At 38.0% G+C, this 14,987-nt stretch overlaps 1 protein-coding gene across 4 annotated transcripts in view; it reads left to right on the forward strand.

Annotated features, from left to right (window-relative positions):
• The window catches only part of EML4 (EMAP like 4), a 150,186-nt gene that overhangs the window by 64,770 nt on the left and 70,429 nt on the right, over nt 1–14,987 (forward strand). For all 4 annotated transcript variants that reach the window (XM_032682657.1, XM_032682655.1, XM_032682656.1 and 1 more), the window contains exon 2: nt 14,399–14,581. In XM_032682657.1, the coding sequence (XP_032538548.1) occupies nt 14,399–14,581 (183 nt within the window). The remainder of the gene's footprint in view (nt 1–14,398; nt 14,582–14,987) is intronic.

Genomic DNA, 14,987 nt, shown 5'->3' on the forward strand with positions numbered 1-14,987 from the left:
TAGCGTCTAACTAAATATTGCAGTATTACACTGTAACAGCAGTGCTGTGTGTATACAACATAAAATTGCATATAGTGTAAAGATCCATAGGAGTTTTCATTATCACACTGTTTAGAAGGTTAATTCTTGTCTTGATGGAAGTCTCATTTCTTTAACTTGATAGTTACCTTTTGAAACTATAATTACATTTTTGGTTAATGTTTCTTCTACTTTGCCTTTTCAGGTCTCTGGTCTCACTCCCTAACGGTTCTAGCATATGTATTAGTCATCAAAAGGGGGTTGAGGAGATGATAGTGACTTGTGCAGGTTAAGGGTTGTGTTTTTCTTTGCAATTGCAGAACATAATTGCAAGCCACACTTTAAGTTTGCTGAAGTATCGAAATTGGTTGAAATGTCAAAGGTGGAGCTGACGCAGCAAACATGTCATAAAGGTCAGATAGAAAGTTCAGACTGCACACACTTTCTCAGCCCGAGTCTTTGCTCTCAAATTTTGAGTAATGTCCTGATTAAGAAAGTATCTTTATGAACCCTGTATCACACCCCTGCATCACACCCCTGCTTCACACAGATAAGTAAATTCATCAGGAAAGTGGTGTCATTGGAAACTTCCTCCTTGCAGCATATTCAGCTTCTTCAACCTGCTCTTTCTGCATTGAGCCAGAGCAGCATGGAGAGCAGAACTTGCGAGAAGAAATACAGAAAAACTGCCTGGATGTGCAGATCTGCTCTGTGAGCAGGGGTGGAGAAGGAATAACCAGATGTTACAGTCATTAATCACAGTTTTTTACTGCGTGGTGAGAATTTAGGTGACGTCTGCTTTTGCTCTTCTCTCCCCAGCACCTTTTTTGTTCTTTGTATGTTCTAAAAATGCATTAATTTGTTGAGATTTGCCCTTGAAGCTCTTCAGGAGCATTTAAAACCATGAGGAATACCCCTAGTCAGATGTCTCATATCTGGTGAAATGCATCAAAGGAAACATTCCCTCCAGCTGATGGAGTTTGGTCCTTCAGGTTCTGCATGATTTTACCTATTTGGTAAATAAATGTCATGGTGTCTTGAGCAATGAGGTATTTTTTGAGGTACATCTCGGAGATGTACAGGCTACATGTTGTGTAGCGCTCTCGTGCGAGGACTTCCTCGTATGCAACTTTCCAAGTTGCAAAGAATGGCCACACCTAGTAGAGTGTGGGCTTGCACATGAGCTGCAGAGGGCTAAGTGGAGGTGGAACCAAAAGCATGTTGGACACAGTAGGTTACTAAATGTGGATTAGTAGGTTAAACAACCTGGCATTTAGTCTTGAGTAAGAGTGTGTGCTTGAATAGTTACTACATGGAAGATGTGATGTTGTTCACTCTCTCGGGCTCACTCCCTGGTAGTTTGTGGGGCCCTACCCCCAGCTGCAGCCCAAAGAACATGGTCATGCTGGCTCAATTTTAATTCTTTTTCCTAATGCTAAAAATACAAATAGTAAAATAAGATTGTGAGGAAGGGTAGAAAATGCTGAAAATGTATAAAATAATGTTCTTACTGATGTATTCTGCTGTGGTGGGAGGATTTTTTTCATGCATGAAAGATTCTGTTATTTTGACTGGCAGTATTATACAGAAATAGTATGCTCCTGGATGGTTCTTTTATATGTATAAAGAGCTGAATTAGCATAGCTAATGCTTAGTAAGTGTATGTGGAATTAATCAATTCTAAAACATAAGCATTAGAGGAATAAACTGGATAATTCAGTGATTTAAGATAATAGCTGCTTTCAAAGTAACTATTATTTTTTTGGCTTTAGATTGTTCCCCCCACAGTTATCAAACAAATAGAAATCTCCTGGACATAAAAAAGAGAATAGAACTGAATTGCAAACACTGGAGACCTACAATATATAGCTTTTTCCAGTATATTTTTCACTTTGAGTTTGAAGTGTATTAATAAAAAACTATAAACTTTATTTCTGTGGGTTGCAGGCAGGCTTTACCTAGCATTGCTGTTCCTGATCTCTTATAAAAAGCTGAAAGTGGTACCCATGATAGCCAGAGAAGAGCTCTGAGATAGGTCTTCAAGGAAGTGACCGCTGATGTGGCAGTGGCAGGTTGAGTGACAGTGTAGAGCCTGTCTGGTTGCATTGGTGCTCGTGTACTTCTGCAGCAAAACATTTCTGCTTTTTTTGAACTTACGTACTTTAGCACATAAAGATTTCTCTTTCTGAGGAGGCTTGGACTGTTATCAGTTCTTGATTAATTAATGCCTTAGTTTCGGGGAAGAAGGAAAGAGTGGGAAAAAAAATGCAACTTATAGTTTGCAGCACTGCTGTTACTTAGTCCTAATCAGATTCAGTTCTTGTTTCCCTATCAAGTATTTGTAGTACTTGTAGTATTTCTAATACTAGACATATCCACGATCAGTCATGCCTCTCTTACTGTTTGTAGGGGTATCTCCTTTATCTAAAAACTGTTGCTCTGTAACAAATAGTGGGAAGAAAAACCTGAGGCTCTTTAACACTTCAGAGACTCCCATCTGTAGAAAGATCAGAGAAGTAATCTGTTTATGGTACCAAATGTGATGTTTTTAAGCAACTTTGATAGACAAAACTTTGATAGACTCCCTTTTGAGTTTACAAAATTTGGCAAACTTTGCACACAGAAGTGTGTTTTCCTACAGGATCCCTTGTGAAGAATGGGAAAAAATATCCCTGCAAAAAGGTATGTTTTGCATGTAAGCAAATTCCATACATATATTCATGATGGTTTCGTATGATTTATCAACGTAGAATATTTGTCGAAAATTATTGTTGATAGTTCCCTTGCTAAGAAAAGTGCGGCAACACTTATGATAGATCTATAGTCTGAATGTTTAAAAGGCTACCTGTGTTTATAAAATAAGGAATAATAATATTAAACATTTTGACAGCTATTCAGAAGCAGTGTGTTACAGGACAGCTGGATGAACGTCTAGATGGTCTCCTGTCAGGCAGCAGCAGTCACAGCAGCAGGAAAGGTGTGAACAATGCTTTCCACCCACACCTTGTTTACAGCTGTTACTTCACCAAGGCTGTTTAATTGCTAACATAATAAAAAAAGGGAGCTTAACTAAAGAACCAGTCAGTTGTTTAATTGTATTTATGCTCAGTTCCCCTTTTTGAGGGTGGCTCTTGACTTATACCAGCATAGATACTTCTGCTCGCTCTCTGGCCTGTGTTTTCTATGACACACAGTGCGCAAATATTCCCTTTATTTCTCAATAGTTGCTCTTCTGTAGTAATTGAAATGGAGATTGTGACTAATGTGAGATGAGTAGCTGCAGATACCACCTTACAGGTTGGCTGTGTGGGAGTCATGCAGCTTGTGCTTTATCCTTGAAACTAAGTGGAGAGCTTAGCTGCATCTGTAGTATGACTAGTCTTTACGGAGATAGTTTAGTTCTTTTCTACACAAAAAAAGCCAAAACTGCTGTGGATTTGGTTCCCCCTGGAGTAACCATTAGCTGTTGTAGAGGTGTTCTTCTAGTACCAAAGCCGCAAGCAGTTACAGAATTTGGGGAGACATTTTGGTGGAGGTAAACAAAAGCGAGATTGTGATTGCTACTGTTGGAAGTGTTGAGTTGGATCAAGCTTGTGATTAGAGAGCTTTAGTCTCACACTCCCAAGAAACAATGGACTTTTTTAAAAATATCAAAACCAAACCTTATGTCTGTTCTTGCCTACAAGACACAGGAGAGGTTGAACAACTGCAAGACGGTATCCCCTGCAGCAGCACGGATAATATTTTTGTCACAGACCTAGGATAAGGGGTGTCTTCTGCAGGAGATGGCTGCCCACTGGAACAGACCGAGCATGCCAGGCATGCAAGCACAACCAGCCATCCTGGCCCCACTGCAGCAGCACCACAGCATCCGCTGTGGATGGTCACAAGAGAAAACTTATCATTGGAATGCATACTCCCAGCAGAAGGCTTGTCTCTTAATAGAGGTTATTTTTTACAAGAGTGTATTGTAATCTTTAGCTTTTGGATAAGAAAGTGCAAAGAAGGACAATAACTTTTCAAGGTCACTTTAGCTTGTCAGAGAGGAAGCTGAAAGTTGGCATTTTACAAAATGGGCTCTGGTATTGAAAGGAAATAAAGCAGTGGCCACATAGGACCCTGAATAAGTGGAAGGAATTCCTATACCTGAAATACCAGAAAACTAAGATAAAGCAATGAGTTAAGTCTATTTCGAAACAGATTTTACTTTGATCTGAAATCACTGTGTCCTGTGACTTGGTGGATAAGAGCCATCAAATTAACCTGCCCTGGTGCCTCCCTCTTGCTGTGATTTAAGCTGAGCACAGAAACCCACAAGAATCTGCTTTTTCCAGCAGAGCTGAAAGGGAAGGCTTCCCCTGCAGGGTAGATGAGTGTTTTGTGAGAGGGAGTTGCATATTTCTTTGGGAAAGGAAATGAGTACTATGGGCCAGGATTCTGTTTTTCTTGACTTGGTGGAGTTTTGCATGGTGGCATTTATGATAGATTGGCTTAGAATAGCACAGAATAAGATCAAATAAACTTAGTTTGTAAAGTGGTATTTTTGATGTTACAAATTAGATATTTATGAGTCCTGGGGGAAGGAAATGAGCAGCACAATGAAGCAACCAGTACAAAAAATTTCAGAAATATTCCAACACTTTTATTTTCAGAGATAATGTCTAACTTTATTGCTAGATAACAGAAACTAGAGATTACTTGTTTGCATGTCAGGATATGAGATCAGTAAAATTTTGCAATTAAACATTGCATGGTACAAAATAAAATGTATCTATAAAAGAAGAGGGTATGTTGTTTTTCCTGATGTTATCTCACTTAATGATTTCAGTGCTTTTCTATTTTGTTGTGATGTTATACTCTAGAACTGATGAGAATATAGCAATCTTAAAGAGTAGAAACATCTTTCCTCCGGGGCAAAAATGTACTTGTTAAAAGCATACCATAAACAAAAACTCAGATAAGTTTGATGCCCAAATAAGCAATAAATATTTAAGATGTTGGAAGTTTTCCATAAGTTTCAGATTAAAAGTATGTTGGTACTACTGAACTCAAATATTTTGCAGCAGAGGAGATGCACTGCAGTGATGGGGAATGTTGGACTTTTCCTGTGTTGTTGCAGTCTAAAGACTGAATGTTTCAAAAACTTGGATTTTATTTGCATGTTACTGGAAAAAAATATCTTTTGGAAATATGCTTTGGAAATAGAATTTGAAAAATCAGAGGTAACCTGTATGAATTTGGGCTTAAATTCTGAAAAAAGAAAAAAAATTCTCTAAATATACGGACACTTCTCTGAACAGGAGTTAGCACCATCACTATTACTAGAGCAATTAAAAAATAAGTGGCCCCAGGGGGAGGGAGAGGTGCAGAGAGAGATGAAGAATCTGAGTGCTCTTTTTTTTTTTCTTTTTTTTTTTTTTTTTCTTTTCCTCCCCTTCTTCCCTCTACCCCCTGCTCCTCAATTTACAAACCTTCACACCTTCCTTGCCTGCCACGTAACTGGTGGTACCTGTCTGTGTAAATAAGTTTGCTGAATACTCCAGGAAAATCAGTGTTTCAGATGATCCCACGCTTCTCGGTGAACTCTATGCTTTTTCTGGACTTTGTGATGTTTTGCATAGCAGTACTTTTATCTGAGCCTGAATACGGTTACTATCATTCATTGTTGGGTTGAGCAGATCAGCGACAATTAATGCTGCCGTCTTTTTGTAGATTTATGCACTATTGACATATGATTAAGAAGAGTGTTCTGAGTGGGAAGTCATAGTGAGCATAGAAGTCAGAATTGAAGTTTTTCTTCAAGACTGTATTTAATCTTCTCGATCATATAGATATTAAGATGCAACCTTTAATTACTTGCTCATAGTCTTTCCGCAATTCAGAACTCTGAAAAGCTGATTCTGCCTAAAAAGCAGCTTCTCGGTGCTTTGAGTTGCCTTCATTTTCTTTGCATGTCTTTCTGTTATTTTTATGGCAAGACTTTTAGTCGTGCTTTTCAAAGAAATGCATGAATTTAAGCATTGATTTTGCTGCAGCACTTAGGGATAGTGTGTTGGTAGCCCACAAGTGTTAATTAACCTTTATGTGGTGTGGGACAATGTTTGCATTTAACAGATGAAGAGTGAAGTTAAAGAGATTAAGGTCAAAAGCATCTGTTAATTACCTAATTTTCTAATTAAGTAATTGCCTGATTTGAAACTTGGAAGGCTTGACTGTCAAAGTGTATAGGTAGGACAGCACTGTCCATGTCAAAGGCCTGATTGCTTCTGGTGGGAGTACCTGTGAGAGCTTAGCACTTTTCCCCACTGATGTCTGGTGTTTGGGCACAACACGCAGGTTCTTCCTCAGGTGGGAGAGATGTTTTCCTACTCTTGCTGTCCTGCAGTGGTTACCCTGGAGCCCCAGACAGTGGCTGGCTTTGCCTCTGTCCTGCAAAGCTGGAACCTGCTGAGCTTCTTAATGGGGTGGCTTGGGTGCTGTCCGCTCGTGGCGTAGGGAGGCAAGTAGTGGCTGAGCCCTTGGTGAAGAGGAAGACCTCAGAGATCTGGTCCTACTTCAGCATAGGAAAAGTTGTTTTCTTAGAAAATTTTAGTTAGATCAGTTTGGGCATTAGGGAGGATGGGGGAAAAAACTGCAGGCACTGAAATTTTTAACTTGCATTGTTTCGTGCTTTTTTAGTTTTTAACTTTTAAATCAGCATTTTATCATGGAAATGTTCTAACACTTCTAGCACAATATGAAATATTTTGGTGAAGAAATACTGACATATGTGGGCTAAATTGTTTTTGTTAATGTGCGTGTAACTTATAGTAGAACAGTTCATTGCAGCTCTTTGGTTGCTACGTGAATTTCAAAGTTTTTGTGTTTGAAAAGGTGCTCCCTACCCCTCTCTCTTACTGTGACGTGAAAATAGGATGGCATAAGATACTGAAAAGAGCTTGGGTGAGTTGGAGTGCTGCTGAATGAGTAATATGGGGGGGATCCCAAGCAGGTACCCATAGCCACCACAAATTCTCTCTATGGAGTGTAGAGGTCACTCATCTGTAGCAGAAACACTATTTTGGAAGGAAAAGGGCTTGTCCTGCTGATTGAAGGCCAAGTGTTGAAGAGTCATAAGCTTTAAAACAATATCAGGAACACTGAGAGCTAAGCAATGTAAGGGGAAGAAAAGTACTTGAAAACCACGAGGCTGAAGTAATGGGTGGAGAAAAACCTGTGAATGGTCTTACTCTTGAGATGCACCTCAATGGAGGTGGAGCTGATATGAAGTATGCAGTTGGGGAAGGATACATGAGAGAGCCTGCATAATTACCTGCCTGTTCAAGTAATTATATGGATACCAATGTCAAATATGAGAAGTGTCTGTGTTTGTTTTGTTTTCCCAGTCTGCCTATCAAAACTAGTATCAGCAAGTATAAAAGTATAAAACTTTTATGCTCAGTAGGTAATACAGTTACTGGAAACTTAGGGAAGCAGAACACTCATGTTGGTCAAATAGAGCATGGCTGGAGTTGTACCCTGTGAATCTCACGCTTATATATTTCTGGATTATCCGTGTTAAAACTTAGTGTTTACAGCAGCAGATACAAAAGCTTGTTAGAAAAAATATTTTTTTTATCTGCTGTAACTTGTGGTTTTTACAAAGGTTTTTTTTTCCAGGATATTTTTGTATCATCTCTTAATCTTTTTCCTTCCTTTGCTTTTTCATGTCAGGACAAAAAAAGATATGAAGGCCTAAGTGCACAAATCTGTTTAGCATACACAAATAGAGTACTAATTATTAGGCATAATCATCTTACATGTCCAAACAGCCCTTTCAAATGAGATTGCTTGAAACATGGGTCATGTTCTTTATAATGTAATGGTGCAGCAGTAGGTTCACAGACCTGAACTTGCTTTGAATTACCATAAAGCAATCCACAAATATCAAAGCTCAGTAGCAACTATTGCATTGCAGAACATTCATGGGTTTCAGCAAAATCATCCCATGGATCATCTACAGACAAATCACTACAGTTGTAAAATGAATATATATCATGCTGAATTGAGAAGTCCTAAGAAGGTTTGTCCAATGTAGTTATATCTTTTGTTGTTCTTTTGAAATTTAATGCATTGCTATAATGATTTAAATTTTTAGTTTATGGTCCCTTTTTTTTTTTAAGTGAGATTTCGAGTGTATGATTATACAGATATATACGGATGTGTATGATCTTTTACAGGTGGGCCAGTTTACATTTATTCAAGGAATGGATAAATTCTTAACAGCATAAATTACATTCCTTTCAGAGCTTTGACTGAGATTTTTAGACGTTTCAGACTTGAGTGAAGGTTGGTGGGGTTTTCTATGGTTAGGTTCTATTTTTTGGGTAGGGGATGTTGTTTGGGTTTGTTCATGGCCAAGTTCTGTATCCATCACAACATGGTGGATTGCCCAGCTATATTTTAAAGTGAATAATAAGCGGTCTTTTACACAGTTTCTGTTTAAAAATGCAGATGAGCAATTGAAGTGATGACTTTTGATGTTTAAGGCACTATCCACTAGACATTGCACTCCCGTTTTATGATCTGATTCTGCAGTAGGATCTGTGTAAATAAACTTACTGCTTGCTCCTTGACTTTTTATCAAAATGGTTCGTGAAAGGCTAGTGTAGAGTAATATATTGTTTTTATATTAACTATTTGTAGGGGACTAAAATAAGATGGATCTATGAATTGTTAAAAAAATCTCATGAGATATACAAGAAAGACAGTTTGGTCTAAATGATGGTCCTCATTCAGCATCAACCCTGAGCAAATGTGTGGTGTGTGACAACACACGTCCTTCCCAAAAACCTGCAGAAATGTCTTTGGAAGAGAGAAATTTAAGGTTGAGCAGCATATTAGTTTTAATTCAGTATAGAAAAATTGGGAAATTAAAGAAAAAGAATGAAAAACTAGCAAAGGAAGCAAAAAATGTATGGGATAACTGAGAGAGTTAAAGACCAGAGTCTTGCATTTGCAGGAAGTAAGAACTTGGGGAGAACTTCCCACTCCATTGCCATGCCACGTAGTCTTGTTTTAGGGGCAAATTAGAACTTAATACAGTACTGTTTGGGTCAGAGGGAGCTCTTTTAATCTTCCATGTTTGTGTTATGTGTTCTAATTCCCATTTTTGTGTTCTTTTCATGACTCACATCCTTTACAAAACTGAGATAATTTGTGTGCTGGCACTTGGAGGAGGTGAAGAAGATACTGTGGGCAAAAGCATGGAGTCTAATTCTGTTGGTTTGGGGATTTTTTGAGAATTATGAATTACAGATATGGAACACAATTCTTGATCTTTCCACCCTTTATAATCTAGTCCTAACACAAGTGAATTGCAAAAAACTGCAGAGAGTTTTTTTTCTGGTAGCATGGTAGAAAAAACAAGTTTGTCAGTTATTTCTCTGGAAATATAAGCCTCATCTGCAGTAAAATTATTCACTGCTCTTCAGAACAGAAATTGCAAGTTGTACAAATACAGTGTTTCCTGCGGATGTGAACTGATCATAGTACTGGTGAGAAAGCATTCTTTCGGGCCAGTTATTCCCTGAAATTGTCAGCCGGATCTTTATGCTGGTCCAAGTAATTTCTGTTGCTATTCTCTAATAAAAGACTCTTGCCACTCTCAGAAAACTTTGTGGGTGCCTTAACAGACAGGGGTTTAAAATTACTTGTGGTTTCTGTGGCTTTATTGGATGAAACGTAGAATTTTCCACCCTGTGGTTTAAATTTCCATGTGCTGGAGTTTGTAGAATTTGTTTTTCTGAAATGCTGCTTCTGTTTAAAATGAAGCCCTTACTTATGTTTGGTGGAGGCTGGGAGGAATTGACTCAGAGAAGTGATAGTGGATGCTCTGGAATCGTTGAGGAGGCCTAGAATAGATGGTTCAGTAGTAAGATAATTTTTTTCCAAATGTAGCCATTTCAACTCGTGATTTTTCTCAGCTGTGTTCACGTGACTGGGACATGTGGGAAGAGGAGTGATACATGGCTTGGGAGGTTGGTAAAGTACCATCACTATGTACTGGATACCCCTCTTGAAGTTCCTGGCCAAAGGCTAAGGGGCTGTTTGAGCTGCTGCCTTGTTCAATCTACTGGGATTGGTTTGGTGCCTGTGACTGTGGGGAGTCCCACACAGAGTAACGTGTCTTTTTAAGGCTGTTCCATTGACTGAAAAATGAGCCCTAATTTTTAGATTCATCCTCATGTCTCACGAGTACTGGAGACAGCATATTTATCCCTTCATATTCCAAAAGCAGGGGAAGAATTGATGTTTTCCTGGCAAAAATTAAAAATCAAACTGATGAACTATGAAAAATAGTGAAACATCTTATTTTGAAATTTACAGTACTGTATGGTGAGACCTAGCATGTTTTTGCTGTCGTTTGACTACCACTACTCTTACATTTGACCACTTTTTAAGACAAATACCTTAAATTCACATCTGCATGGACATCTCCTCACTACTACTATCAGCGAACACTGTAGATGGATCTTTGCAATGGATCTTGTTCCCAGTGGCTCTCTTGAAGGCATAGGTCATCAACAGCTTGGGAAATGTGACCCACATCAAAAATGATGCTCTTTGGTCTTTTTAGAATGAATCAGTAGTTAACTGCACTTAAAATGTTTTTGCTATATTTGCTTAACAGGTTTCCCTTTTTAAATAAATAAATCTCCCTCTGATTTAGTAAAAAAAAGTGGCCCATGGAAGACTTGGATAGATGTCTTTGTCAGCACGAGGGAAAGGGCAGACGTTTAGGAGTGGGAGAAGAGGAAGGGAGTAAATGGACTTTTGCTTCACAAGTGACTGACTTTGTTCTTGCATAAGAGCTGTTTCCTCTCTGCTCTGAAAGGGGAAGGGCATGCCCTTGAAGGAAGTTTTTTGTTTAAACTTCTTTTGAAGTAGTTCTTTAGATTATAAAATGTATTTTTAATGAAAGAAGAAATCCGTAAGAGATTTTGAAAACTTATGAGAAGAAAAGGTATAACTGTGTATTGTGCAGAACTGTCAGAATGATCTCACAGCTTGCAGTTGTATTTACTTTCAAGGCATCTTCTTTTAAGCTAATCCCTGTTGAATTACTTTTCAAGACACTGCCAAGAAGGGCATGTTGGAGTTCAGTTGAATATTTGCTGTAATGAGTGAGGTTTTTGGGTTGGGAATCATTCATTTTAATTGTCTAATAGTTGCCAGGGTAATACATGATTGTCATCACTTGAAACAGATGCCGCATCTGTAGAATGATAAAGAACAATAAAATGTCTTCCCAGTGTGCTACTGTATTCTTTGATCAACCAAAATATTCTTGATTTCCCAGTGATAATCTTGCTCTCCAGCTTCTTTCAGTTGCTGTTCCTCATGTGCCCTCTCTGCAATGCAGAGCAGCTGCTGGTGGTTTGAAACCCCTTTTTTTCTGCGGTACACACGTGGCCCATTACCTTGCCTGGCTTTGAATCAGCTAAATGGCTTAACCTACTTTGTTTTCTACTCATGCCCCATATACGTAGCTATGACCTTTGACAAGCTGTTGGTTTGTAGTTGAGTTTGAGAGTCCTTCTGCCTCTCAGTGTTGTGTCAAGGCTTAAACCTCCACAGCTCAGCTCACAGAGGGGAGCACCGGTCAACTCTGCTGCCATCTCATTTGATATGTTGAGGAGGTCAGAGCATTTGCAGCTCACCCTTATAGGGCAGAAAGATTTGCACTCCTGTTCTTTGAAGTTTCTAATTAGTGATATAACTATGGCATTGGGAGCTGCAGCAGCCAGGTAATGTATCCCATTTTTGGGGTATTGGGGTTCAACAGAAACAGTCTAGTCAATGTTAGTGCTTGGTGGGGAAAAAAAGATATACAGAGATGTGCAGAGCACTTGCATCTGTGCACATCAGAAAGACCACTCAACAGTGGAACCTTTCCTGGTTTGGTAATTACTATTATTTGGACTCCACACAGGGAACACAGTAATATTTGGCTTCTAAAATGATGATTTGACATAGCTACTTATTCCTTTTACAAATGTTTTATGGTGATCTGCTGTATGTTTGCAGCCTGGGAATTTATCCATAATTTATCCATTTTAAGACTTTTTAATAGTTTATTAATTGAAGGCTTTGGCAGACAAAAAAGAAAAAAACAAAACAAAAGTGTGGGGTTTTTTTCCTCCCCCTTTTTTAAGGAAATATCAAACTTCTCTCTTCTGTTTGGACTGCTACCCAGTCTAAGATGAATTATAAACTTTATAATATTTTGAAAATAATTGTTTTCTGCGGTGTTCATTCTGACTGGTCCACTGCATGTATTTAAAGACGAACACTTTAAGGATAGTAGAAGTATGAATTATATGGTACTTTTTGAAGTCCATTTACTTTGCTAAAGTAAAGGCTTTTCTTCATGGATTAACGTACATTTATCTTGGTTCCTTATGTGCTGCATAGGTATGTGTGCTTGTAGGAACTTCTGCTAGCTTCTTAAAACAGATGGGGTTTTATGTTTTGAAAATGAGGTTTAGTACAAGAATTTTACAGAATCTTTCCTAACCTGGGGTAGCTGTCACAGGTCTGGATTTGTAAAGTACTACTGAGAGAGCATTGGATATGCTGGGATGGAGAGCCATTAAAATAAATTTTCTGAACATAGGAGGTACAGGTAGGATGGTGGTATTAAAGGCATTTTGTTCAGAGCTGTTCTGATCTGTTGTCTCTGGATCTCTGTCTGATTATACCCCTTATTAATTCCCCTGCAGTTCTTTTTATCAGCCTGAATGAATATAGTATTAACCATGAAGTGATTTTTGCATTTGGTGTAACCAAATAGTGAATTAAATCAATATGCAGAACTGTTCATCTTGTAGGAGCTGTTTAACAACTGTAACCTTGACTGTTCCTTTCAGTTTAATAATAGTTGTGAATACGTTTCACTCCTAACATTAGGGTTTTTTTACTAACTCTTAAAAAATTGTGTTGTGAAAGTATTATTGTGGTTCTTTATTTTGGTTGGTTTGATTCTTGGTCTGTCAGTAGTGAGTATCATGTTTTAACTGAATGGAAGTTGGCATTGAACTCCATAATCTCTTTCATATTTAATCCATTGGAGGAATTTGGCTCAGTGTTTCTTTAGCGTTCAGGTATTTTAAAAGTGCCCTTATGCAAGTATTTCTAAGATTAAGATGTTTTTTAGGGAAAAAGAGTTTTAGGATTGTGGTTTATATTAAGTTTTTTTCCTTCATATGTCTTCATAAGATAAGTGAACTACAGTTTAGATTCTATATAATCACTGTAATGATACCTTTTCGCTGTTTACCCTCACGTGTAAATTTGCTGTTTGTATTTACTTCATAGAATATGAACTTAAACTGTCTATTTGTATAATACAGGTAAATTTGGTAAAACTATTAGAATTTCCTTAGTGACTTTTTAGTAAGCCTTAAACAGCATGGATAAGGAATTCGGTACCTTGTGATTGAGCAACATATTCTTTTGTGGATTTTTTTTTAGTGGTTGTTGATTTATTAAACAGCCAAATACAAAAATCTGTTACGTGTTATTTTGTCTTGGCAGAAATAATGCAAAGAACTGTCGAAGGCAAAGAGTAATCAGAAGCTGTAATTTCCTTTTTACCACTGAAGAATAGATTTTGCTGGATTAGACCTTCAGTGCTAATCTATCTCTGTGTGGCCAAACAGTTTTTTGGAATGTTTTTGTAGTGTATTTATTTTCTGTTTGCTTCAAGCCAAATGTTATAAGGTTGTATGTTTTTCGACACATACAGGGTGGTGATGTGAAAAAGTTAAAGAAGGAATTGATATTAGGAACTCTGATCTAGACCATTTAAATTGGGGTTGCCACTTGATGCAGTTAGCTCATGGCTAGCAATACTTGTATGTTCAACTGTGGAGCTGTTTTTTTTTTTTTTTAACTTTACAACTGGCTTTAATATTAAGAATCATAGTTAAAATTCGTAAACAGTTCCAAGGAATATATTGCAAAACTTTTACCAGAGTTTTATACTTTTTTAGTTTATTCAGTTGGCTGTTTAAAAAAGCTTGACTTCAGTCTTCCTTCCACTGGTAAGCGTGTTTTCCTTTCTACGCTATTTTAACAGAAAGCACTTTGCCTCTTGTGATTGTAATAGGGCCACACTCCTTAAGCCTTCTGTCTTAGATAAAGATTAGTAACATTTCTGTCTTGAAGCATTAATTTGATGTTTGACATAATATCCATTCCTCATTTGCCTGAACATGTTTGTTTGAGTGTCTTCAGTATTTCAAAAGATGGGACAGACGTACTCGTGCTGTTGATGCTCCTTTCTGTGGCTTTTAGTTCAGAACAAACCAGTTAAATGCCTCTTTCTGCTCTGCAGATGACAGCATCTCGGCTGCGAGCACGTCCGATGTCCAGGACCGTCTTTCAGCCCTGGAGCTGAGAGTGCAGCAACAAGAAGATGAAATCACTGTGCTAAAAGCAGCGCTGGCTGATGTGCTAAGGCGTCTTGCTATCTCTGAAGACCATGTAGCTTCTGTGAGAAAATCAGCACCAAGTAAAGGTAAGCCCATATTTGGTAAACTCTTTCTGAAGTCGGAGTGTTAATCATGTTAGAATGTTCTCCATTGGTCGCTTCTTTTTTCCCAATTCTGTCTCATTTGGAAAAGCAGATATATTTTGAGCTGGAGGGTTAGATTTTTTTTAGTGGCTTAAATGTATATGGCTAATAGATATCTGAAATATGCTTGCTAATTTTACTCTTTGCTAAGATTTTTATGTTCTTGATGCCCCTGAAAATTTTCCTAATTTCTTGCTAAAAAGTTCCTGTTTCAATGTAAATGGTGCAATGCTTTACAGCTGCAGTCTTCAGCCTGCCATTGTGGGTTCTGGGGCTTCTGGACAGTTTTTAGTCTCAGCTTTGACTTCACCTAGAAGTTACTCAACTGAAAGGGCATATTAGAGGCTGC

Source organism: Chiroxiphia lanceolata, chromosome 3, assembly GCF_009829145.1.
Source record: "Chiroxiphia lanceolata isolate bChiLan1 chromosome 3, bChiLan1.pri, whole genome shotgun sequence".
Lineage (NCBI taxonomy): Eukaryota > Metazoa > Chordata > Aves > Passeriformes > Pipridae > Chiroxiphia > Chiroxiphia lanceolata.